Here is a 27,356-nt window from a genome sequence, read left to right on the forward strand (position 1 = left end):
GCATCTCTCCTCAGCCTTATAGTCACTTAAAATCCAATTTGAAAATAATAAAATCCTTGTGTGGTTTCTCCACAATTGTCCTGAAATGCCATGCACAAGTTCTGTCTCGCCCTCTGCCTCTGATCCATCCGGAGAGCCCGAATATCTGGTGAGCCGAATGCTCTTGAAGAATTGAGGTGAACCTGCTGAGTGGGGAAATGAGAAATGAATGAGAGTCTGAGAAATGAATGATTATTTTCTGAGTTCCCGAATTCCGACTGCAGGGATGAGTGTGCTGGTCAGATAAACGAAAGAGGAAGCAAACAGTCAAGCTCAGAATCTCCCATGCAGCTTTCACCAGGCTAAAATGCCTCCCGCAAAGCCCCCAAACAAACAAACAAACAAACAAACAAACAAACAAACAAACAAACAAAAAATGAGCTCAGAGGAATCATTTGTACAGCCTGAAATGGGAGCTGGAGCTGACTCCTACTTCCTTGTTCAAATGGTGAATCAAAATTACCACACTCCTGTGTATAAACAGGAAGATTTAAGTGGGTCTTACCCACGAAAGCTCATGGTACTATATATTTTTGTGAGTCTTTATGGTGCCAGAGGACTTCTCTTGCCAGTTACACTAGACAGTAAGACCATTTCCTTGGCTTTTGCATTGACAACCACAACTGTTGATAACACCAGCTGAGTGCACTGTACCAAAGCATCTCCTAATTGTGTAGGAAAGCAGACGTGGGCGCCTCTCCAGGTGTTCTGTCTGTGAGTTTGGATGAGAATGGATAAATCTGGAAACTCTCTTCCAAATATCTGCAATAGAGATGCAGCATGAACAATGTACCACTACCATCTACTGGAGAGAATCATAAATGCTCTGTTACATCAGGGCCAGTAACCACCTAACAGTGATTCTACTTTAGCTTGTGAGACAGGGATCTGGAGCTGGAGGCATGTAGCTTTATTTGCACCACGAAGTTCTGACCAGCCATCCTCTGCAGTCATCGGAGGTCAGATATTTGTTAATTTATTGTGTATCTTCTTGCACGGAGATAACGGCAAAACATATTTAAATGTTCTCCGTGGAAACATGTCCGTGTGTGCGTTAGACATTTTCCAGTCTCTTTCTCTGGACTACTTTAAAAATTGTTATTACTACTATTAAAAAGAACAGCTGACCAGAAGCGGATGGGGTAGAAAAGCTCCTTTATTTCAGATACTCGTTCCCCGCGGAGCCCCCCAAACCCTGGAATCCGAGTGAGCAACAAATTAACCAGAGGTACACCTTTATATTTTAATTAGCATGGAAATAGCCTTATCAATCATGTCACCCTTTAAGCCCTAATTTAGTAATGTGAACTCCCCCTATAAAGCATAATCATAACCATGTGATGAATGCAATTATACCCACCTGGCTGTGTCTAGACTGGCAAGTTTTTCCGCAAAAGCACTTGCTTTTGCGGAAAAACTTGCCAGCTGTCTACACTGGCCACTTGAATTTCTGCAAAAACACTGACTTCCTACTGTCTGAAATCAGTGCTTCTTGCGGAAATGCTATGCTGCTGCCGTTCAGGCAAAAGCCCTCTTGTACAAATGCTTTTGCACAAGAGGGCCAGTGTAGACAATGCGGTATTGTTTTGTGCAAAAAAGCCCCGATGGCGAAAATGGCAATCGGGCCTTTCTTGCGCAAAACCGCGTCTAGATTGGCACAGACGCTTTTCCGCAAAAAGTGCTTCTGTGGAAAAGCGTCCGTGCCAATCTAGACACTCTTTCCCGCAAATGCTTTTAACGGAAAACTTTTCCGTTCAAAGCTTTTGCGGAAAATCATGCCAGTCTAGACGTAGCCCCCCTGTTTACTGTTTACAACTTTTTAGCTAAAGCAAACAATTCTCACATCACCAAACTTCTTAAATCAGCATTTTATGGGAGGAAGGGGGAGAGGAGATGTGACCCGGAATATGTTTCATAGCAAATGAGAATGGGTAAGAGGGTAAGGAAAACCATGGAGAGCATTCCTTAAAAGTTACATCTTTGGTACAGCAGCATGCGTATCTATCCTGAGCAAGCAGGAAAGGAGGGACCAAAGCACGCCTATGAATCAATAGAAGCAATGTCAGCCTGTGCCATGTCCCATTACGATGGTCGCAACTACCAACACTTAGGTTGGCCATTAGGAAAAACTTCCTGTCTGTCAGGGTGGAGAAGCACGGGGATAAATTGCCCAGGGGGGTTGTGGAATCTCCATCTCTGGAACAAAACACAGGACTATGTAGCACTTTAAAGACTAACAAGATGGTTTATTAGGTGATGAGCTTTCGTGGGCCACACCCACTTCCTCAGATCAAATAGTGGAAGTGGGTTTGGCCCACGGAAGCTCATCACCTAATAAACCATCTTGTTAGTCTTTAAAGTGCTACATAGTCCTGTGTTTTGTTTCAGCTAGACCAGACTAACACGGCTACATTTCTATCAGTATTCTCCATCACTGGAGATATTGAAGAGCAGGTTGGACAGAGACCTGTCAGGGACGATCTAGATGATGCTTGGTCCTGCCACGGGGGCAGAGGACTGGACTCGATGACCTCTTCAAGTCCCTTCCAGGTCTATGATTCTATGAAGACCCCTTACATACCCCCAACAACTACTTTTTAACCCTTACATACCCCAACAGCTACTAACGGCATTTGCAATGGCAACATGAGCTTGGCTTCTCAGTACTCCCATTAACTCCTGTGGCTTGTCATCAGCCAGAAAGCAGCTGGTTGTCATGGTGACACTGAGAGTAGGACTGCTCCATTTGACCTTGCATTCTTCCTTCTCTATTTTATAGACAGCTTCTTATAAGAGGCATGGGACAGATAGAGGCTCTGTCTGGGCACTAGCAGGCAAGATGTTACTCTCCAGGGAAATCTGTTTACACCGCATGCTCAGACAGGTGTAAAGGGTGAGGTTATGTGACTGAGTGCCCAATCAGAGAGAGAGAGTTAGATGAAGAAGAGCACTGAGCTGATGGATTTTGTTAGTCCCTGTTCTGGTAGCTGGGGTTTTCCCTGCTCCTAAATCCTGACAATAAAGTCTTGTGAGAAAAGCTGCCTTAGAAAGGTTTTTTTCTCTCATATTTTCCCCAGTGGGCCTGGTTGGCTGACTTGGCTGGCTTTCTAGCTTGAGTTGTTGCATCATGTGTATAGGATCGACATACTAGTTCTAGTTTTGGAAGTGGTTTGCTGGGTTGATTTTTGTAGGTAGCTTAAGAATTTAGTGCCTGCACTTCTCTATCAATAGGAGCATAATGTCTACTCTACTCAAATAGTTCTTTGTGATGTAAAGTGTCCTGATAATGTATAAATGCAATATGCTTATATGACAGTGGAACACTTTGGAAGGAAGGTGGTTTCTTTAGACACTACTGACAAATAAATGACCGAATCTTACTCTTGACCAGCCTGAAATAGTGACATTTCATGCACAGTCCTAGCATGCTACTTAAATTATTATTGACTTCCTGGAGTGTCTCAAATCCATGCCATGTGGGAATGAGCAACTCATTGCTAATGCAAATTGCCAGCATGAATTCACTTTGTCCATTGGCTATGATTGGGTTGCCCTCAGTTACTGACTTCTCATTCTAAAACTGCAGTAAAATATATTAGTTATGGAATCCTCCAGTAGATCAGTGTGTCAAAGCAGCAAGTAATAAAATGTTGTTTTTATTAAAAACAGAGATCAACACAGACAACCCCCCAATGTGCTCCATTCACAGTGAAACTTAAAATTAATTTTTGGCTCTGTCTATTTTGTTGCATAATAGAAGAAGTTTTATGTTATTTGACACATAATAGTTTTGTGCTTTTATTTTTTGCTGCAGGTTGACTGCTGTTCTGTTCTCAACGTGGTGCTGAATGTATACCATCTTTGAATCTCTTTAGGATGTCCAATGTTGCTATTGTAGAATATTTAAACTAATATTCTCAGCTTTTGTATTCAATAATACATTAAATGATTTAAAATGTGAAAGGCTCTGTCTATCTAGACTAATTGAGCTATGTCTCACTGGATTACTTTTTAGAAAGGCTTTGCAGGCAAATGAAAACAGTGAATGAAATAAAAGAATAGAACCTCATTCTTAAAGTGATCGCGACTCATTATATCCTGATTTCTTTCTATTTTATATCAATGTTCTGTACAGTGTGTCATGGATATTACAGAGTCAGTAAAGGATTTGCTAAAAGTCAGTAAGGGATTTGCTACAACAGTACATCAATAGTGGCACTAGCTGATTCTAGTGCTATGTTTAATCTACTAGACTCTGTCACGGCTTACCTCTTAATTATCGTATCCTGTGTCATTACTTAGCTAAACTATGCATAGCTAGATGATTAAATCTTTCTCTCTCATCAGTCCCTTCAGCCTCTGATACTTTGTTAGTCTTCCAAACCTGCTCAGATTTGCCAGTATCTTTCTGGAAATGTGGTGCCCAGAAAAGGAAGAAGTCGTCAATAAATATTTCTCTTCTGTATATGGAAAGAAGTGGGCTGATGCATTCATATCTTAAAGTGGCAGTAAGCAAGGAAGATGTTAACCAGCAACTATTATAGTTAATGGATGGGAACTGTTCAGTTGCACCAAAGTATATTCAGAGAACTAGATGAAGAGCTCTCTGAATCACTGATGTTGATTTTTAGCTAGTCTTGGAGTTTTGCAGAAGTTCTGAGGACTGGGAGAGGGAGCTAATATTGTGTGGAAAAGGCTAACAGCCTGCCTAAGCTACCTACAAGCTTGTTAGCCTGGTATTGATCCTGAATAAAATCAGTAAAAAATTAAAGTATGCTGGCATAATTAATGCCAGTCAACAGTGTAATGTAGGAAAGTTGTGTCAGATGATAATTTTTATTGAATGGAAAATTTGATGGAGAAAGGCAACTCTAACCCTGCCCTTAAAACGGAATCTATGAAACTTCATTTGATTTTCCAGATATGACTGAATCCGTGTATGATTCATCTTTGCATAGGAAGCCTTGTTTCATTTTATGTTCATCTAGGACACTCTTGTTGGACTCCTAGGCCTGGCTGTTGTCCTAAGCTGGAGCATTTTATTAAACCGTTCATTAGAATACAAAGACATGCTCACAAGTTGGTGGAATATCTTCCAAGAGCATCATATTCAGCCAAGATTGTACCCTGCAGATCAAAGCAGAGTTACTGTGTTCCCTCTAGCAGAGATCCAATACTCACAGGGACACAATGCTGGAAAACATAACTCTGACATTCTGTTCACTTCTGATATAAAATAGCTGCATTCACACAGATGTACACATAACTTCTGAGTGTTACGCTCTCGCCCATGATTGTTCTTATGGCAAAGCTGTGCTTTGAAGTGCCACAATCAGAGAATCATGAGATGTTTTGAAAGCATTTAAGAACAGTTACAACAGTCTGCTGGTGCACCATAGACTATTTTCTATGGTGTTTCCAGACAATGTGGAGCAGACACAAGAGTTGCTTAGAGCTGGGTCAAAGGGTGTGTGACTAAGAGCAATGGCAGCACCACACAAGAGGAAGTGTAGTCTTGCGTCTCGGGGATCAATCCCTAAAAGTGCTGGAAGGCTAGAGGGGAAGCCTTGCAGCTGCAGATGCTTACAACGGGAGATAGACAGAGCTGTAAACTTTGACACATTTTTCAAGTTTAGGAGGAAATAAAACCAGGGAAACGATGCTATTTCCATGAAATACCCCAACCCTTTCCCCATCAACACACATACTATTTTTCAACAACGAGTAGTTCTGTGGCACCAACATATAGATAGTATTATGAGCTTCCATGAGGAAACCCCCACTTCTTCTGATTAACTTGAGTGGAGAAAAAAGGGGGGAAGCAGAACGTACAACAGAAAAAGAAGGGAAAGGAAAAAAACCCCATTAGCGTCAGTGTGGGTGCTAATGAGGCTAACTGAGTGGGCTGGAAGTGTCCTGTACTTTGATTTTGATGCCAATGAGGTCTTAAATATAAGGAAGGCTGGTTTTATAATGGGCCATCCAGTCAAGGTCTTTGTACAGGCAGTGCTATTTTTCAGCCCCTCTGCAGAACTGGGGCGTTTTTTTAATTTTAGAGAGGGGGGGGAATCATTCTGGGGGATTTTTTTTAAAATATATCTTGGTTTCCTTTCTCATCAACCAGCTCCACTGGGGGGGGGGGGGGGACTTTCTTTCTTTCTTTCTTTCTTTCTTTCTCCTCTCCCCTCCCTGCTCCCCTCCCCCCCTCCCCTCTCCCCTCCCTGCCTCCCTCCCTTCCCCTCCCCTCCCCTCCCTGCCTCCCTCCCTTCCCCTCCCCCCCCTCCCCTCCCTGCCTCCCTTTCCCCTCCTCCCCTCCTCCCTGCCCCTTCCCCTCCCTCCCCTCCCCTCCTGCCTTCCTCCCCCCCCTCCCCTCCCTGCCCCCCTCCCCTCCCTCCCCTCCCCTCTCCTGCCTCCCCTTCCCCTCCCCCCCCTCCCTTCCTGCCCCCTCCCTCCCCTCCCCTTCCCCCTTCCCCTCCCTCCCCCCCCTCCCCTCCCCCTCCCCTCCCTCCCTTCCTTCCCCTCCCTCCTCCCTCCCTCCCTTCCCCAGCCCCTTCCCCTCCCCTGCCCCCCCCCCTCCCCTCCCCTCCACGCCCCTGCTCCCAGCACCCTGGCCAGCTCCCCAGCCCCTGGCGGGCGCGCGCCTCCCTCCCGTCCACGCCCGGCCAGTTCCGGGTCTCGGCGGCGCGCACGGCGGCGACGCGGGGCTGGAGGGGGCGGGGCGAGGGGAGGCTATATCAGCGCCTGCGCAGTCGGGGCTGCGGGCGGCGGCGGACAAGATGGCGGCGCTGCGGGCCATCCGGGGGATGGTGAACGGGGCCGTGTCCGAGCTGGCGGGGGGCGGGGCCCGGGAACAGGCCGCGGCGGTCAGCAGGGATTACCTGTCCCAGCCGCGCCTCAGTGAGTGCGGGGCCTGCGGCACCGGGGGGGGGAGAGGGGGGCGGGGGGGGGGCCCTGCTGCACCCCGGGGGGGGGGGAGGCTGGGCGGGGGGGGGGCCCTGCTGCACCCCGGGGGGGGGAGAGGCTGGGCGGGGGGGGGGGGCCCTGCTGCACCCCGGGGGTGGGGAGAGGGGGGGGGGAGGGGGGGGGGCCCTGCCGCCCCCCGGGGGGGGGGAGGCTGGGCGGGGGGGGGGCCCTGCTGCACCCGGGGGGGGGGAGAGGCTGGGCGGGGGGGGGCCCTGCTGCACCCCGGGGGTGGGGAGAGGCTGGGCGGGGGGGGGAGAGCGGGGGGGGGGGGGGGCCCTGCTGCACCCCGGGGGGGGGAGAGGCTGAGCGGGGGGGGGCCCTGCTGCACCCGGGGGGGGGGAGGCTGGGCAGGGGGGGGGGGGGCCCTGCTGCACCCCGGGGGGGGGAGGGGGGCGGGGGGGGGGGGGGGGCCCTGCTGCACCCCGGGGGTGGGGAGAGGCTGGGCGGGGGGGGGGGCCCGCTGCCCCCGGGGGGGAGAGGCTGGGCGGGGGGGGGCCCTGCAGACCCCGGGGGGAGAGGCTGGGCAGGGGGGGGCCCTGCTGCACCCCGGGGGGGGGAGAGGCTGGGCGGGGGGGGGGGGCACCCCGGGGGGGGGAGAGGCTGGGCGGGGGGGGGCCCTGCTGCACCCCGGGGGGGGGAGAGGCTGGGCGGGGGGCCCTGCCCCGCCGGGGGGGGGAGAGGCTGGGCGGGGGGGGGAGGCCCCCCGGGGGGGTGGGGAGGGCGGGGGGGCCCCGCGCACGCCGGGGGGAGAGAGGCAGGGGGGGGGGGGGGCCGGCACCGGGGGGGGGAGGGCGGGCGGGGTGGGGGGGGGCCCTGCTGCACCCCGGGGGGGGGGGGAGAGGCTGGGGAGGTTGGGGGGTGGACAGAGGCCCTGCTGCAATCCCAAATTGTGATTACTAGCCCCCTTGCACCCTAGGCCTGATCCCCTGTTCCTGCATTTGAGCAGATTCCCCCCTTGCCTTAGTCATTAGTCCCCACCCCAGATGTCTGTTGTGCTGCCCCTGCCTGTTCCCCTTGGCTGGGGGGTGGGGTTATTTACCCCGTGGGGGGGTCTCTGTTTGTCTCTGGACCCAGGCTGTTCTCACTGTTGGACCCCCTTTCTTTGCCCACTGGCCCTAGTGCTTCCCGTAGAGACGTCGGCGTCTAGTCGTTTACAGTGTTAACCGAAAAGCCCGGGCTTGTGGGTTAATCCTGATGACCACATGTACTCCCCTCCCCCCCTTTTCTGCTTCTGTATCAGCTGCAGCAGCTTCCCTCCTCCCGGCTTGCTGTCTCTGATAGACAGGTGGGAGCTGGTGCACATGGGAAGCCAGCTCCTGTGTGTAGTGGCTCCCACCTGCCCCCAGTGTGCAAACCTGTAATGGCTGAAAAATCCAGCAGTTACATGTTTACATAAGCGAGCATTTGCTAATATCCCTAGCTTCTAAGCTGTCTCATCTAGGTCTCAGTTGGAGTATTGTGTCCAGTTCTGGGTACCACATTTCAAGAAAGATGTGGAGAAATTGGAGAAGGTCCAGAGAAGAGTAATAAGAATGATTAAAGGTCTAGAGAACATGGCCTAAGAGGGAAGACTGAAAGAATTGGGCTTGTTTAGTTTGAAAGGGGAAGACTGAGGGGGGACATGATAGCAGTTTTCAAGTATCCAAAAAGGTATCATGAGGAGGGAGACAAATTGTTCTTCTGGGTCTCTGAAGATAGGACAAGAAGCAATGGGCTTAAACTGCAGCAAGGGAGGTTTAGGTTGAACATTAGGAAAAACTTCCTACCTGTCAGGGTGGTGAAACACTGGAATAAATTGCCTAAGGAGGTTGTGGAATCTCCATCACTGGAGATATTTTAAGAGCAGATTTGATAGACACCTGTCGGGGATGGTCTGGATCAGTGGTCCCCAACGCGGTGCCTGCAGGCGCCATGGTGCCTGCCGGGGCATTTGTGTGCCCGCCGAATCATTTGGGTTGGCCCCTGCCCCGGGGTGCATGGGTGGCCCCAAAAGGTTGGGGACCACTTGTCTAAATGGTACTGGGTCCTGCCATAAGGGTAGGGAACTGTACTCAACCTCTCGAGATCCCTTCCAGTTCTAGTGTTCTATGATTCTATGATCTTGTCCTCTCACGCTGCTTGTCTTCCCCACACTAGTCCCAACTGGGTGGAAATAGACCAGACTGGCTCCAGGGTATCAGAGTACACCTGTCCTGTTAGTTTCAGGGTCTGAATCTGCGTGGAGTAGGAATAAAACTGAAGTTGGGTGTGCCATGTGAATGGAACTGGAGTTGAGGAATGTGTCCTCTGTCTGCCCCCAAGATTGCTCTGTGTGTGTAAGTGTAGTAGAGTTGACTTCCCCTGTCCCTGATAAAGCTGTACATATTCTTATTGGGGACAGATCACTTAGTCTGTCTGGGCCACTGGGAACGTCAGGTGGCTTTATCTGGCTTCTTGACATAGGTGATGGTTTTTTCTTGTAATATTACCCCATGGGACTCTTGCCATGGATGAGCCACAAATGAGAATTGAAAGAGGCTATTGGAAAAACGATGTTGGCTACATTTACTAGGCAAAACCCCTTGAAGTAGCATCAGTAGGGCTTATGTGATCTTATTCACACCAATAGCATTTTATGTGCAAAATATGGCTGCTGAGCCATTCCAGTTTCAACAGGAATGGTTCTGTAACAAGCAGATGGCAGATACTGCTCTTAGTTAGTATTCTTAAAGTGGTGTGATCGTAAGTGTTTTTATGGAATATTAAATGTCCTTGTTTTTACTTGGGTAGAGGATAATAAGGGATTGTGAAACGTTCATCATATGAGTTGACTAATCTGTTCCTGATTTGGTTCAAGGTCATGTGATGACACTGCAGATTAATGGGAGTGTGAAACCAACTACATGTATACACAAGATGTATCCTACAATAAAGGGTTTTTAACAAATATATACAAATGTTAGATGTGGTCTAGAGCAGATGTTACATAACTTAATAGCCAGTCATGACTGCAGCTGTCTCTAGATTTCAGAGTACTTCTTTAGTTTAGCTCTGCTGTAAAATCCTACAATGTTAAAATTTAGGAAAGGCTATTTGACTGAAGGAGATTGCATCTGACTATTATACACACATTTCAAGGGGGCTTGCTTGCTCTCATTTAGAAATGAATGGTTCCACACTGGAAACTCTTGAATCTGAACACACTAATAATTGTAAGGGGGTGTGTATGAAGGGGGAAGAAGATGGAAGGCCTCATAGCTGTATTAGTTAGAACTGACTTCTAAGTTCTGTTGCATGGAGCACAGAAATCTAGTAAGGTGACTCTCTTGAGATTCAGTACGTAATGTTTCAGGCAGCTTGTGCTGCTAGGGGTTCTGTAGCTGAAATTCTCTTAATCTGCTGGAGGCAAGGGTACTGCTGCTGGACATCTGTCAAAATAAAAAGCGTAGGCATGGTCTACATTAGAGTTAGGATGTCAGGCACCATACGTTAACCTGGTTATGTCATAGCACACAGTACGGCCATGCTCCTGCCTATGAAGAGCTCTGATACACCAATATAAGCCCTACGGCTCCCATGGAAGAGGAGCTGTGTTTGTGTAAGCAGGGTGATGCAGTGTCCCGGTACACACTTCATTACTTACCTTTGCTGTGGGCTGTCATTCTTGCCAATTTCACGGCTCCAGAAATTAACAAAGTCCAGGCTTGGGATGCTCTCTAGCTAGAGCCTAGCGATGCCCATCCCAGGCCCCACGCGAGGTGAGAAGCCTGGATCGCTATTCCTGGCTTGGAACTGACAAGCCTGGAGGTTGGCTGGGCTCCATCGGGGAGCTGAGCCCTGTGGTCATGTCTCCACTTACTGGAGGAGCGATGCTCTGGAGAACGCTCTTCCGGGGTTCGATTTAGCGGGTCTACCGAATACTTGCTAAATCGAATGCTGAGGGTGCTCCCATTGTCACCAGTAGTCCTCCAACTAAGCAATTAGAGTTGTGTATCTTGCATCAATTTTCACTGCCAGTCTAGACCTGGTCTCGCTCTTCTTCCCCCCCCCCCCACACACACACTCTCTCTCTCTCTCTTCTCCCCCCCCCCCCTTCAGTCAGAGGAATCACTCCTAGTGAGGACAGACACCACTGACAAAAGGAGACATGTGTAGCCATCAGCAATAAATGGCTAAAAGTCAGCCTAACGCAAGTCAACGTCAATGTGAATTTGTAGTTTAAGCACATCAAAGACTAACTGCATCCTAAGGTTTCTTTTGGTTAGACATTCCATGGTGCTCAAAATCAATATTTAAAATTCAGTTAAGCCAAAAAAAATTTAGTTAAACTACTGGCGAGGTTGGGCTCATTCTTAATCCAAATCAGTAAGGACATTTGAATATTTTTCTTGACTACATAAGTAAAACTGAGACTCTACTGCCATGAACTGATGGGTTTTACTGGATACAGAAGCTGGAGTTTCTTTAATGTAACTAGTATGGTTACAGAATTAATTTTGGGCAGATAAGTCAAATTTTCGTATATGTGCTTTCTAATATCCCATTGTTTTATAGTTCCCCACATGACAGACTAGATTTCTGGCAGAAACAGGACATATTACTGTAAACAGTGTGAGGAGACTGAGAGGAAGGGCGTGATTTATACATGAAAACTGTTGTAATTGTGGAAGTTGAGGAAAAGGGGAAATACAGTGATTCTACTAGGCAGTTCTTTCATAGCTCTAAATCCTTTACACAGTGCAGGTATGAGGAAGGCCAAAACTGATTGAAGCAATGTTTTTGCTAGAAATCTTGATTTAGCTCAGTTGAAGTTTTGTGATTAAGTTTAAGTAGCATGAGTTTTCTGACTGTGTGGATGAGTAACCTCTTTGCCTTTTCTCTTTTGCTTTTTTAGTTGTCTGAAGTCCAGATCAGAACTATTGACCCAAAAGTCTCTCAAAATCATCTGCATCCAAAAGTATAAGGGAACAGTACACCAGAGTCCAAGAGACAGCCCGATAGGGTAGTTTTATAGTTTGGAAATGAAGTTTGGATCACATGTTCCCCTTCCTGGAGTTTCAACTTAGTTTAGCGCTCTGTTTTTCCATGGTAGAGTTGAATGGAGTTTAATGGCTTCCTTGGCTGAGCCCTTTAAAAATTAAGTGCATGTTTGCTCAGCATGGACAATAAAGATCCAAGGACTGTGTCAGTGTGGATTTGTTGCAGCTTTTTTTTTCTCCCTAGAGTTGACCCTTTTTCTGTTGCTGGGCAATTGCTCTCTGCCTTCCACCTCATAGGTAGCTGCATTTTTTTGTAGGGTATGGATCTCGTTTATACCACTCTTGGCTTGGGGCCCTTTGAGGTAGAAGGGTCTGTATACATTAAAATGTTACATTGAGATTTGATCTCAATTAGGGGTTTGGAATGGGTCCTATATGAGGAGAGGTTAAAATGACTGGGACCTTTCAGTTTAGAAAAGAGGAGACTGATGGGGGATATGATAGAGGTCTATAAAATCATGAGTGGTGTGGAGAGGGCCAATAAAGAAAAGTTATTTATTAGTTCCCTAAATAGAAGAACTAGAGGACACCAAATGAAATTAATGGGTAGCAGGTTTAAAACTAATAAAAGAAAGTTCTTCACACAGCGTGTAGTCAACTTGTGGAACTCCTTGCCAGAGGAGGCTGTGAAGGCTAGGTCTATAATAGAGTTTAAAGAGAAGCTAGATAATTTCATGGAGGTTAGGTCCATAAAAGGCTATTAGCCAGGGGATAAAATGGTGTCCTTGGCCTCTTTGTCAGAGGCTGGAGAGGGATAGCAGGAGACAAATTGCTTGATCATTGTGTTCGGTCCACCCTCTCTGGGGCACCTGGTGCTGGCCACTGTCAGTAGACAGGATACTGGGCTAGAAGGACCTTTGATCTGACCCAGTACTGCCGTTCTTATGTTCTTATGATTGTGACCCACCTCATTATGGGAGCGGCTACAGTATTATTGAAAACTGGGATTGAGTTGCTTGCGTGATACCAAAAGATTTGCTGGTGCTGTTTAACATAATGAAACGGACTGTGTTATCTCAGTAGTGGACATTGCTAAGGAGTGAGCACTTTCCTGCATCAGTGAGGAAGTGCTGACAAGCCGGTCACAAGTTAAAATGTAATATTGCTCCATATAGTTCTCTGCGGTCTTTGCAAATGTCTGGCTACCCACTCACCATTGTTTTTTTATAAGTGTCATTCACATTGTGCACAAACGCTAAATAGTTCTGATTCTAATAAGAATGAGAAGTGTCCAGTTCAGGAAAACCCAAAAAGTCTAACTTGGGACAAATAATGTTTATTTTTTTTCTAACTTACAAGGAACAGGGACCAGATTTTTCATCTTTTGCTTTAACAGTTATGTAAATTCAGTTATAACTAAGCCAATGTGATAGAATGGCTCCTATAACCTGCTTAGACAGTATAGCATCTGATTTTTGAAATCACTAGATTAAAATCTTTCTAGATTATACTGTTATGTTTATTCATCAGCAAACTATTGCTACCTTTGTTACCACTGTAAATATCACACTGTTGTCATAATACATGAAGCATGATGTAGATACACATCTTTCAGTGTGTACTAAACTCTCACATTGTCTGGCCTGTGCTGTCTTTCCAGGGCTTTATAGGCTGTTTGTGTGCATAGGATTTGTGATTTTTTCCCTCCCCTAAGACTAAAGGCTCCTGGTCACGTTCTTGTCTTGGTCATATTAGTTTGTTTTCCCATTCTAGAAATAACTCACTTGCTCGTTCTTTCCCCACTGTTGTGACTGATTAATGATTACTCGTTTGCTAACTCTTCCCTTATGACCCTGGGAGAGCCTTGTGGCTCTCGAGCACTTCCTGTATTCACCGATCAAGTGAAGCTAAGCTTACCCCCGGATGCAGGTGTCCCTTTTGGGAGTTATAGGGATTCTAGTGCAATAACTGTAATCATGGTTGGAAAGTAGTTTCCTGTTGTCAGCATTTGCAGAGTTATGTTCTTCATATATAGCTGTAATGTCTTAGTGCCAAAGATGTCCCATTACAAGGTGCATAATAAAACCAACCCTGTAAACTGCTGGGTTAATCTCATGATTCCCATGAGTCAATATATAGTACCCTTGGTTTGGAGGACTGTTCAGGAGTAGCTGTGAAATATCCACATTGCTGAGCAGCTTAGTTATACCGACCTTAACCTCTTGTAGGCTGCACTATGTCAACAGAAGAGCTTCTCTCTTTGGCATAGCTATTGCCATTTGGGGAAGTGGGTTAGCTATGCTGAGAGCGCTCTCCCATCTGTGCAGCAGGATCTTTTCATAAGTGTTTCAGCTGCATTGGTGAGCTGCTTTGATGCAGTGTTTTTAATGTCTTCCTACTCTTGTCTAAACATTGGCTTTAGACATCTGTGCATGTCTCGGTCTCAAGTCTGAGGAGTAATGTACTTTCTGGGAGCTATAGTGAATATTGTGTAACTTCTGGGTTGCAAACTAAAGTGAAACACCATCTTTTGTGGTGTCGTCCTCTAGCGTCTCTTGGGATGGTGCTGAAAGGTTCCCTTCCCTCAATAGCTGGCATGGCATCTCAGAAAATGATTTGCAAATGCATTGTATCATAAGGATCAATAGTTTTTGAGCTAGCGAGATTCTCATCTGTTCACTAGGGATGTAAAATCCAGTTTAATTGGATAACTGATTAAACATATTTAAACATTATTTAACTGATTAACCGTTTAAAGAGAGGACGAGTTGGACCCCTCCCACCGCTGGACTTGTGGGATGGTGACCTTACCACAGGCCAGAGCTGCTCCAGTCTGGCTGGATCAGCCTTTGTCCATGGTGAGCCGCTTAGCAGGCGGGGAGTTGCTCCAGCCCCCACCGGTTAACCTTAACCAGTAAACCTTCACAGTTAAGACTTGAGGTAATGGTATAAAGTGATAACTTGCTGCTTTGATCGCTGTCAAGATTAATGCCTTCAGTGAGTTACTACTGACCTTATCCTATACTTCAAAAGTTGCTACCAGTGGCTTCTTAAAAGTTTGGAGTTAATTCTATAGTATCTCTCATCTGCTACAAACTGTTTGCAGTTCATAAAATGTTTGTATGCATCACATTGATTACCTTTCTGATGGACTAAAATGGCAGTTACTTCTCTGCATGCAGCACAGTTACACCATAGTTTTGGCTACGTGGCAAATCTCGAACAGGGAATCTAGATAGTTTACTGATGTAAACTTGCATAATATGGTCAAGTTTAATTACAGAAAACTAATAGCCATTCTCTAGTCACAAGTGGCTTCTCCAATGCTGCAGTGTCCTGTAACATCACCTGAGGGCATTGGCCATATGGTGACTCAAAAAAAAGAATGCTGGTTAGACTCACCAGCGCTACTTGCTGTCCTGCTCACACAGTTTCCACTAAATAGGGACAGTTGCCGAGATTCAGAGGAGATTAGACCCCATAGTTGCAAAGGAGGGAGAGGTTTGCCTATCTATTCAGCATAGAATGCCTGTACTGCTTTAGAATATGTTGTCTGACTTGCACCTTTTATATTTCAGCATATAAAACCGTATCCGGCGTTAATGGTCCACTGGTCATCTTGGATCAAGTTAAGGTAAAAATTACTCGACTGGAATCTTCTTTTGAAGGAGACTGTGCCGAAAAGCTGGCTTGCAGTTCATGACAAGTCTGCATTGGCACTTTACAGCGCTGTAACTTTCTGGCTCAGGGGTGTGAAACGCCCTTCTCTGAGCACAGCCCTGTAAAGCACCAGTGTGAACCAGACTGCTGCGCTCTCACCACTGTTAACCACCTCTGTGAGGGAGTAGCTTACATAGAGCACTGGCCAGAATTGTAGGCAAAGCCCTAGAGACACATTTAAAGTCTTTAGCTCTGCATTCCTTGGGTCCTGGGATGTAGTTTAAACACAAGACCTTGTTTATATTCCAAACACTCAGAGCTAAATGGACTTTGGGACAGGCTGAGAAGCTGTCAGCACCTTGGTTGGGGAGGGTGAAGGTGAGGAAAGGAAAGAACTATAATTCTACATTTGAGAAAACTGGGGAAACATGCTACAGTTAGTTGAACAGTGTAAACTCTAATGCATGTTCAATTTTATCAGACAATGTTAATGAGTCAAATCTTGCAAAGTATTAGATACATGAACAAAGGAAATATTGTAATATTTTAGCGTGTGCTTATCAAATATTTGGGAAGAGTTATGAGGGAAGGGGTATTTTTTTTATGGGAGCATTGTGGGAGTTATTGGTGTAGCATGGTACATAAGGTACAATTTTCCATTGCTAGTGTTCTTGGCTTTTCTTTAACGTGGATCTCTGGGCTAATGCCATATGGCTTCGAATAAACTCGAAACTACAATGGCTTTTTTCAAAAGAACAGTTTCAGGTTGTCTTTGGACAAGTTTTATTTTTTTCTCGACAGTTTGTTAAATCTACCACTCTGTTGAAAGAGCTACATTTTTGTCAGCAAACCTTAACTGCCTTTAGTTTCCCTTTGACTGATCTGTGTAAAAGATACGGTAGCTTTTTGTCTCAAGATCTATTGAGTCTGTTATGGATAATGTGGTAATGCTAGTTTGCGGATTTTAACTCTCTCCCACTGTTTTACAGAGTGTTTTCTGCATTAGTTTCCTAGGTATGCAGAGATTGTCCACTTGACGCTTCCTGATGGCACAAAGAGAAGTGGGCAGGTTCTAGAAGTCAGTGGCTCCAAAGCTGTAGTTCAGGTAAACTAAGAACAGAATTGTCCCATGAATGCTTTTCCTTAGCAGGCATCAGTCTGGATTATGGACAAATCTGAAGTCTTTGTAACTTAATATAATGTTCTTGAGTCAAAACATAGTGTAAATGTAAAAATTCTTGGCAATCATTGGCAGGTGGATCTGAGTAACGTTCAGTTATTGCTTTTGTTTTAAAATTAAGGAGAAAGTTCTCTGATCGCAATAGAATCTTGTAGACCTAAGACAGGAAACTGTACTCCATCTCCGCCATTAAGCATGTACTGCGACAATGTAGATCCACGGCAGAGCTTCAGTGTATCTGAGACACCTCTGTGTAGCTCTCATAGGAAGTGTTAAATAGTTACCACTGTAATCCTGCTTAGCGCAATTCCTTCACTGTAGGTAGAAGAAAATGATTCTAAACTTTTAAAGGAAAGATCCCTGATGACCACTGGCATTCTTGGCAATCTTCTTTCACAAGTCATGTGTAAAATAACTTTTTATACAGTGCTGCTTTCGTAACACATCTATACAAATGAACAGTCCCTAAATGGTCTAGGAAAGAACTATTGTATTACACAAGTCTATCTTGGTTTTGCTACTTGTTGTTAAATCCGTTGTTGTTAGATAATCCTTGACTTGTGTGTGTATCCTATCTGTTGCAAATCTTTGTACAATGCTTTTATCTATCTGTGCTAAAGAAACATTTATCCCTTTCCCTGGTGTCTCTCCTGATATATTGCAGGTATTTGAGGGAACTTCAGGTATTGACGCTAAGAAAACATCATGTGAATTTACTGGGGATATTCTCCGAACCCCGGTATCTGAGGATATGCTTGGTATGCACTAGATCTTGCTCTTTAGATTGAACTGATTTATTTTCATGTATTATCGCTACAGATGGAAAAACTAGTTCTCTACTGTCCTGTTCACATGATCGTAATTATGTGATTGTTTTTGCAGGTCGTGTGTTTAATGGATCAGGAAAGCCTATTGACAGAGGTCCCATTGTCTTGGCTGAAGACTACTTGGACATTATGGGTATGTTTTTATTAAAAGTCTGTTTTGGTTTTTGGATGGCACGGATCTTGCTTTCTGCTTTTAAATACTTAGTGACAGGCTTCTAACTGAACTCATGAATGCTAATTGGCAGCACAAATGGAAACAGTGGTGTGGAAGAGTATTTAACCAAGTACATCATTAGTAACATCAAAGAAACAAAGTGACCTGACTTAGGTGACCTCTATGCATCCTCTCCCAAACGAGAAGGTTTGAGACTATCCAGTTAATCTGTCAGTTGGCTGAAGCAGAGAGAAAATCGGGGGTGCGCTGAAGTGGTACAGAGAGAAAATGGGAAGGGTTCCTTTTAGTTGGAACTTCTGGCACTATTCATGGTGCCCATTTCTAGTAGGGAGCAAGTGTCTGACTTTTGACCTGACTTCCATTATGTTCTTTGCACAAAATACAGTGACAAGCCACTTTTCAGAGGCCTCTGCAAATGAAACAGTCACCCTGAAATCATGTAGCAGGGTGTACCAAGTACTGAGTGTCCAAGCACTTCTCAGGAAGTTGTTCAACTGTTGAGTGGTACCCTGATCTGGTTTTTTATAGTAATGCAGGGCATGGGAGTGGTTCTTAATTAGGGAGATTGCTTTGGTTAAAGTGGTTTAATAGTGTTAATTGTAATAGGATTGTGGTAACCTTCTCCCAAGGATAAGAGGGTGTTAATTGCCCTCCACGGACTATCTTGTCCTTTTTGTCTGCATGCATATAAACGCCAAACTGATAAATGATGTCATGACCAATTTAAAAAAAAAAAAATCAATGGGTGAATGTCTAACTCGAACCACAAGTCTGTCAAGCTAAAGCATTTGCGGTTCTAAATGTGATGCATTTTCAAAGCCTTATTTTGAAGCCTTGCCTTGAAACCTTTTTGTCTAACCTGAGCAATGCACAGATGAATAATGTGGTGGTTTCTCTGTGAAAATACAATAGGTCAGCCAATCAATCCTCAGTGTCGAATCTACCCAGAAGAGATGATTCAGACTGGCATTTCGGCTATAGATGGCATGAACAGCATTGCCAGAGGACAGAAAATTCCCATATTCTCTGCTGCTGGTTTACCCCATAATGAGGTGGGTGCGTTAATGGAGTTCTGAGAGCTTGGGGCAAGGGGTAGCTAACGGAAAACATTCAGTTCAGTGGCACAAATAACTTAAAGTAAATGAGTTGTGAAGTTATAGTGGGGGAGAGCTAAAAATATTGGGGTTTAAAATAGACAAAGTCCTGCTCTCCCAAGATGCTGCTTTATCAAATACTGATTGGCCAGATATCATGCCAGGTTCGTAATCTTCCTACGCTAGCACCCTTTCTCTGCCTTCCTTTTTCTCTTGCTTTTGGCCTCAGTGCAAAGATCTGGGAGACTTTTTATTTCTGTCAAAAAGTGGTTTATTCCATGAGTTAATCTAGTCTTTACAGTACATAAACACACATGCAACTTACTGCAGTTGATTTATGCAAGAACTCCTACACTCCTCTCAGATTGCAGCTCAGATTTGTCGCCAGGCTGGCTTAGTGAAGAAATCTAAAGATGTGATGGACTACAGTGAAGAGAACTTTGCCATTGTGTTTGCTGCCATGGGGGTAAGTACCGTTAAGCTCCTGTACATGATTAAGTATTGGAAAGAGACCAAGTTTAAGTACTGAAGAAGACTTAACAATCAATCAATCAATCAATCCAGGTTGCTGTTAACTGGAGCTATGAGAATATACTCCTTTTTTAGAGGTGCATTTCACATTTTAGATGAGTCTATTATAGCTGTTCTAAAAACAAAAGGATTATCCAGTGTGATGAATGGGCCTATCAGTCTGACTCGATACTGCCTGAAGGGGGTAGTATGGTATCTTTAAGAATGGGTGATTCCATTTTAATTGGAAAAAGAGAACATTTTAAAGGATCCTCAGGCATGGTATTTTAAAAAACATGATTAACTCTGTAAATTTCCCAATCTGTGCCAGAATTGAGGGGAACATTTTCATGTATCAGGATATTGCGTTGCTGTCTAACAGGCCACCCCACTAGAAAACTAAACACTCAGATTCTGAACATATTGTATTGTAGTGTCATTGCGTTGTCACCTCCTCAGGTTAGGAGGAGGCAGAATTGTTGTCATTTTGGTCTCACGCTAAATTTCATGGTAGACCGTGCTGACTGAAAGCCTAGCAGATAATTCAGCATTAGGATGATAATGTCCATGCATCCAGGCTAGATCTCTCTGGTGTTACGCAGGACTTATGTCTGTCAGAGGATTATTTTATGTGGCTTCCTCTAAACTGACAATTGTCTTCATCTGACTAAAGTTAGTCTTGAGTGTAAACGAGATACTTCATCTTCCTGCCACATTTGATCCTGAGGTCTGATTCCTTTGCACTATGAATATTGCACTATGGATCAACTATCCATCATTATTCTTAGTCCCGGGTTAACTGAAAGCAGGTACTGGTAACAGAGATATTAAAGGCTTCCTCCAGCTCTGAACCAATGTTTTACACAACTTTATAGAATGGGAAGTGAAACAGTTTCTTGTTTGCGAATGACTGCTTCATCCTGTGGTTTAGGTAAACATGGAAACCGCTCGGTTCTTCAAATCTGACTTCGAGGAAAATGGCTCCATGGACAATGTGTGTCTCTTCTTGAACTTGGCCAATGATCCGACGTAAGTAGTAACATGGCTGCCCACACCAGAAATGTAGAGAGCTAGTGTACTGGAAAAAAAATTATTCTGGCATCCAAAAGCTGCTGGAACCAGTTCTGAGAACCTTAGAATGATAGGGTAACGAGAGACCACAATGGTCCTCTAGTCTAGCAGGATTTCGTTGTCCGCCATCCAAGAGAGGGCTATCTAGCTCCTTTGGAGGACTTCAAGTGAAGAAGCTCCCACAACCTCCATTTCCCTTACAAGCCAGTAATGTGGCTTGTCAAATACCTCACTTCAGTGACCCTCTGCTCTGAGGTACCACAGACCAGGATGCTAACTATGTGCATTGCTATTACCAGGGCTTGCCAAGCGGCCGCGAGACCTGCTCGCCAGCTGCGCGGTTCTGCGCCGGCTGTTCCGGGTTGTAATCTACTCGCCACGGGCAAGTAGATTACACTATTTGTTGAGCCCTGGCAATTACTATACTGAGTAGGTTTCACAGGGCTTCTAACCAATGTTCCCATCTCATTCATCCATGTGCAGAATAAATGTGATGTGCACCGCAGCATATGAGAATGGAGAATAGAAACACATGCTGCCAACTGGGGACACTGTGGGTGCTCTGCTAATCAGCTGGGAGGCATTTGAATTGCTCCTGGGTGGCTGCCCAAACACTCAGCTTACAGGGAACACTGCTCCTAACCGGTTTCCTCTCTCACTCTTGAGTTGTGTTGCTGTAACCTCTGTACTGAACATGCCGTTCTGTTCTTTCAGCATTGAGCGTATCATTACCCCTCGGCTTGCTCTAACCACAGCAGAGTTCTTGGCCTACCAGTGTGAGAAGCACGTGCTGGTCATTCTGACGGATATGAGCTCTTACGCCGAAGCGTTGCGAGAGGTACTTGTTCCTGTGTAGCAGCTGCACGTGTCAGCATGCTTAAGCACTCTGCAGAACGGGAGCAAAATGTGGCTGAGTAACTTAGTCAGCTGAGCTCTAGTTGTTTTTCAGAGCCTTTTCCGAAGGGATACACACGCCATTGGGGGGGAAATAAAGCTGGCCTGTCAGGTTTAAAGTTATTCCAGACAAATTAATCTGCAGCAGGGGATGGCAGTGCAGAGTTCACTTTCCATATTCCGTGTTAAACCAGACAAATGGAAAGTTGACTAGAAATAACACACATGAATCTCCCACTTCAAAACTAATGTATCCAGTTGCTTATGGCTCTAGCTGTGGAAATCATGTAAAAATCACTTACTGATGTTTGCATGCAAGGATAAGCTATTTCCTGCATTTTTCAGGCTTCAGAGACTAAGGTGGTGTCATCAAGCACTGCAAAATTGGTTGGTCTGCCTGGATGTAATTTATTCGTAGTGGAGATTGCTTCAGTAGTTCCTTGTCAACCTTCCAGTCTGTTTCTGATCAGCATTTTAGGATCCCTGTTTTACACAAGGAATGATCTTCCTGCATAACTTGGGGTGCTCTCTTGTGGAGCTGAGTAAAGATGTATTTTGGCGCCACCATGTGGCAAGTCCTGTGAATCTAATGTAACTCTTGGGTGTGATGGCAGCTTTGTGGTAAGGAGCTTTGAGTAACTGTGCCTGGATTGCCTGCAGGTTTCAGCAGCTCGAGAGGAAGTGCCTGGCCGGCGTGGCTTCCCCGGTTATATGTACACTGACTTGGCCACTATCTATGAGCGCGCGGGGCGCGTGGAAGGCAGGAATGGCTCCATTACTCAAATTCCTATTCTTACCATGCCCAATGATGGTGAGTCCTGGCCACTGGCTTTCCCTGTGAATAGATTATCCGCTTTTTCACGTACGGTCGTATAACATCCGCAACGTCTTGGATGTCTTGGTACCATTGCTGTGGGCATTCCGTCGGAGGGCAGCCTGTTGGCTGACTGAGGATAATCACGTGATGTTTGATTAATACCAGTCAGGAGGCTGGAACTTCTAGTTTTAATCAGAGGACTGGAAGGGTTCTTGAGAGGTCTTCTAGTCCAGTCCCCTTCACTCAAAACAGAACCAAGAATTATCTAGACTCTCCCTGCCAGGTGTCTATTCAATCTGCTTTTAATCTCTCCTGATGGAGGTTCCACCACTTCCACAAACATTAAGTTCCTTCCCCTTACTTGGGTACTGGAGCTCCTCTAGACTTTGGAGAAAGATCTGCAACCTCAACGTTGGCCAACAGAAACTGAACCTTAACAATAACACGTATTCATCCTATGGTGCACCATATAACATCTTCTCAAAGGAATCAGATCGGTCATGTAGCGCTGGGGCTCAGAGGTTGCAATATTTTAGCTGTGGTGGTCTTGTTAGAGACGCGAGGTGTGACTGTCTCTTACTGTTACCAACTTCTGTTCTTGACAGGGATGTGCTTTTGAGTTTCCACAGAGCTCTGGAGGCTTGAAGAAGAGCTCTGTGTAAGCTCAGAAGTTTCTTTCACCAACCAAAACTGGTCCAGTGCAAAGAATTACTTCACACATGTTCTCTCCAGTGCTCGTATATGGGCGGTCCAGATCCCAACTGGCTCAAAAAATGCATGTAAAAAATTAGAAGTACTCTAACCTAGCCTCCCTCCCAAATCGGTTGGGAGGCTAACCTATGAAGGGCATTGGATTGCCTCACAGCTTTGAAAAAAATCTGCACTTGCATAATATGTTGTATACAAAATACAGCTCTCCTCTCCCTGGAGGGGTATGGTGTATCCTTCTGCATGGTAAAGCAACTGCAGATGTTCAGATAATTGGGAAAGTAGCAGTTTCAAAATGACTGGAATGGATATAAAAAGCATGATCTGAAAACTAACAGAGCCACTTCCTCTATCAGATATTACTCATCCCATCCCTGACTTGACTGGATATATTACTGAGGGGCAGATCTATGTAGATAGGCAGCTGCACAACAGACAGGTAAGTACCAATATTAATTCTGTGCCATCTTAAATGAAGAGTGTTCTGTGGTATCTTAGACTAACAAATACATTATCATGAGCTGGCATGGGTAAAGCCCACTTCATCGGATGCGTTAGAGTGGAAATGACACACTCCTGAGTGCATATGGCAAAAGCAGTTAATTGTAGGACCAGTGTGAATTATGCTAATTGAGTCAGGCTGGATGCGTCCTATTCATAGCTTTCGATGTGTGAATGTGAATATCAAAGGCAGGGGAAATTGCCTTTGTTGTTGGTTAATATTCAAGTCCAAGTTGATAGTGTCGAACTTGTAAATGATTTCCAGTTCAGCAAGTCTCCCTCTGTAATTGGGTGATGAAATGAAAAGTTCTTAGTTTGTTTTAGCCTGTTTTCCATTGGTAGCCTCTTCTGACAAAAGATGCTAAAAGAAGGACTTGCATACTGGTCGCCTGGCTAAAGTTGTAGGCCCTCGGCATCTCTAGAAGTGGGCACCTCTGTGGGAAGAGATGCCATGCATTGTAGACTGGAAGCCTAAAAGCAATTGTCAGAATAATAGAACTGGTGTTTGAATTATTTGGCATAAAGTGTCCACTTTGACTTTGTTGCAAAAGTCAGTTTAGCAAGATAAGATTACAAAGGCCCTTTTTGTGTGTTGACAAATCCTTTCCTTGCAATTCCATGCTAGAACTTAAGGGACAATCCAAAATGCCTTTTAAAGGTAGATACTGACCATTCCTCCTCAGCCTTTCCAGGTCGCGCTATTACTTTCTGTTCTCAGGAGAATTTTTTATCTTCCTGAGCTAACTTGGGAAGCTACATTTGTATCTGAATTAAGGCAAACTTTCAGAAACAATATTTATCAACTCGTGATGCTGCTGTGAGTGAACTAGCAACACTAAACACATGGAAACAGCAGATACCAGGCTCCTGGCTTTCTGAACAGTGGCGTGAATGCCACCAACTTTCTCTCAAGTGTCTATGCTACGAACCGAATATAGGGTACACATAGGAGAGAAATTTCTTGCCATGTAGGCGCTTATTCATGTCCCTAACCAGGCATGTTGAACTTCCTCCTGTTTTTAGTGCTATCCTCTAACTTTCTTTTCTCCTCTCAAAGATTTACCCACCCATTAACGTGTTACCCTCCTTGTCTCGACTGATGAAGTCTGCCATTGGAGAGGGTATGACCAGGAAGGACCATTCAGATGTTTCCAACCAGCTGGTATGCGTTACTCTCCTCATGTAGAATCCGTACATACGCCTTTGCTTTCTTCTATCAAGCACCCAGAAAAAGCTCGTAGGTGAAAAGATCACGTTCCAGTCTGAAGCAGCTCCATTGATTCTTTAAACTTGAGATTCTTCTATAGTACCCTCTTTTGTACCAATCCATTCGAAAGGTGACCACTCTGCTTGCTGGGTGTGCTGGCCACTGAAAGCTTTTCCGTTACTGGGCTTTGTCCACTAAACACCAGTAGGCTCTCAATGTATCGATATGTGAGGTGGGGAGTTCTTTCCCAGCTCGTTCTGCCAAATGCTGCTGTCTTCTCTTTCCACACCAACCACTCTGCCTGTGTCTTGTGCAGAGTGTTATCCTGCACATGCTGCATATCCAGCTAGTTTTTGTTCCTTAAGTTAATCTAATACTGCTCTGTTCAGGTTCTTCATGTTGCACTGAGGTGTCTGGAGCAATGTCATGCTGCTTTTTGCTCTCTTCCCCTCCCTTCCATTCCTCAACTCTGTTTAAAGCCATTGAAGACTCTGGAATAGCAGCCCCAAATTCTTTGGTCCTACCCACCCAGTACGTGCGCTCTGGGCCGTGTATTAAAAATCCACATAACTCCTTGTAATACGAGTCAAACACCTCGTGATCCATCTTCTCGTTTGTTTCTCCTCCTGTCCAGTATGCCTGCTATGCTATTGGAAAGGATGTGCAAGCTATGAAGGCTGTAGTGGGTGAGGAAGCTCTGACCTCAGATGATCTTCTTTATCTGGAGTTTCTGCAGAAGTTTGAAAGGAACTTCATTGCTCAGGGTCAGTATGTTCGGCGCCCATGGGACACTGGTGCCGTGTTACACCTGGGGTGACCAGGTCTCGCCTCTGATGTTGACCCTTTGAGCTGTTCCCATAACTTAGTCTCTTCCCTCTTCAGGTCCTTACGAAAATCGCACTGTTTACGAGACCCTGGACATTGGCTGGCAGCTTCTGCGAATCTTCCCCAAAGAGATGCTGAAGCGAATTCCTCAGAGCACCCTGGCAGAGTTCTACCCCCGAGACTCCACTGCAAAGCACTAACTCCAGCTTCATCTCTAGCTCTGCACTGCTGCGAAAGCCTGTTTAGTTCCCTCTTTCATGTGTTGGTGTTTACTTGTCACTCCTGTAATTAAAGCCGAGAACAAGTGACATGTGGTGCCAGTGTTCCTGATGTGTTAACAGGGATTTAAAATATCCTTTTCCAAAGCCTGGATCTTCAGTGGTTTTGGCAAAATGCCTGAGGGGAAGAAGCTTCAAAGTCCCCTTTCTCCGTAGATGTATATACCTGCTGTTACTATAATTACGTCTTCTGGCCTGGCTTCCTTGAAAGTGTCTCCTGAGAGGGATTGCCAGAAGCTGCCCGTGGTCTCTGAATCAGGAACAAATAGAACTAGTTATTTAGGAGGAGCCAAGGAGCAAATAGGGGACCCCTCTCTTGCCCGAGCATCTGTGCTCAGTCTGATCTGAGCATCAGCAGAGCAGTGGCACATGAATAGATGGTGCCGTGTCCTGGCCTGCTCTTGGAGTGACTAGCAAGAGGAAGGTTGGCTACATGACACCAGAACACTTCACCGTGGGCTTCAGTTAGATCTGGGGGGGGAATCCTTGATCGCTCTGCTGCTGTCCCCAGAGTTCTTGCATATTTGAAGTTGCAATGTTTGCACGGAGGAAGTTTTCCGAGTAGCACAGCAAGACTCCTACCTCTGAGGTCCCAAGGAGTGGGTCTCTATATGAGCATCGTAGGCTTTGTCCTAGTCTTGGACAAGGGAGTCAATCAACCTGTTTAACTGCCCCCCGTGAAAAAGGTAGAGAAGCAGGGAACTTACTCCAACCATTCCACTCCCTGAAATATACAAGTCACTAATACGAATGCTAATGCCCAGCGCTGTCCTGAATCATGCAAACACAGAGTACAACACTGTAAACTGCCCAAAGCTTCGAACTCTCATTACAGAACCGAGCTGTTATCCCATTATAGGAGACAACCGTATTCTACCAGGTCCTCCCAATACAATAGTGTCTGTGGGCTTCAATCTTGTCATTTAGAAGTCTTGTACTAAATGATGCAGAGGGGCAGAAGGCAACTCTCGTTGGCATGTGAGAGGATATTTTGAATTCTGTAACAAATCATTCTCTGGACGACATTTGGGGTTTGAACCGCACTTCCAAACATGGATTTGGCCAGCCAGTTCAGAGCAAGCCAAACAGCGACGTGTTTCCACCTCCAACCACTATCTCCGTGCTTGGAGTGATTTTCAGTAGGGTTCAAAGCCCAGTGCAGAGAGAGTTTTACAGTTTTTTTGTCTGCTTTCCATTTCTGGTCAGTTCATGGTGGGGTTTTTGTTGGGGGTTTGTTTGGTTTTTTTTGGCCTCTCCACACGTGTGTTGCAAACCATGCAAATACCTTTCTGGGCAGGTGTTAAACTCAGAGGTGCAATGTGACCTAAGCTGTGCCGATGACTCTGATTTCAGCTTGTCCCTGGTGTTACCCCTGCCGCTCTGTCCTATGCAAGTCTGACTTTATTGTTTGGTCTCTGTAACTTGGGTGCAATCGCAATTTCTTTCGTGCATTCCATCTTAAAAGTTGTCACTTCTATTTTTCTGGGGGAGGGGCGGAAATGGGCAGATGTAAGCATGAGAATATTTTAATGTAGAAAATGTGATATCTGAATAAGTTAAATATGAAAAATAAATGTTGAAGAAATCAAGTCTCAGTGGCTGTATAGTGGGGGGGGGGGGGAACAGCTTGCTTGGGGCTTCCTTGAGGC

At 45.4% G+C, this 27,356-nt stretch overlaps 1 protein-coding gene across 1 annotated transcript; it reads left to right on the forward strand.

Moving 5' to 3' along the window:
- Positions 1 to 6,778: 6,778 nt before the first annotated feature.
- ATP6V1B2 (ATPase H+ transporting V1 subunit B2) lies at positions 6,779 to 27,296 on the forward strand. Its single transcript, XM_075910950.2, has 14 exons — positions 6,779 to 6,936; positions 15,539 to 15,594; positions 16,627 to 16,725; positions 17,465 to 17,558; positions 17,683 to 17,760; positions 18,715 to 18,854; positions 19,261 to 19,362; positions 20,338 to 20,435; positions 21,192 to 21,315; positions 22,032 to 22,182; positions 23,253 to 23,335; positions 24,455 to 24,559; positions 25,239 to 25,368; positions 25,487 to 27,296. Exons 1-14 carry the CDS (start codon positions 6,816 to 6,818, stop codon positions 25,627 to 25,629), a joined length of 1,524 nt encoding a protein of 507 aa, XP_075767065.1. The 5' UTR covers positions 6,779 to 6,815; the 3' UTR covers positions 25,630 to 27,296.
- The last annotated feature ends 60 nt before the right edge of the window (positions 27,297 to 27,356 follow it).

The sequence above is a fragment of the Pelodiscus sinensis genome, chromosome 28 (genome assembly GCF_052426305.1).
Source record: "Pelodiscus sinensis isolate ZL-2025 chromosome 28, ASM5242630v1, whole genome shotgun sequence".
Taxonomy (NCBI): Eukaryota; Metazoa; Chordata; order Testudines; family Trionychidae; genus Pelodiscus; species Pelodiscus sinensis.

Bases quoted from the DNA above. Each gene is read 5' to 3' on its own strand.
- ATP6V1B2 (XM_075910950.2), top strand. From the start codon at position 6,816: ATGGCGGCGCTGCGGGCCATCCGGGGGATGGTGAACGGGGCCGTGTCC. The intron at 20,436-21,191 runs GTAAGTAGTAAC...CTGTTCTTTCAG, and splicing joins AACTTGGCCAATGATCCGAC to CATTGAGCGTATCATTACCC. The intron at 25,369-25,486 runs GTCAGTATGTTC...TTCCCTCTTCAG, and splicing joins AAGGAACTTCATTGCTCAGG to GTCCTTACGAAAATCGCACT.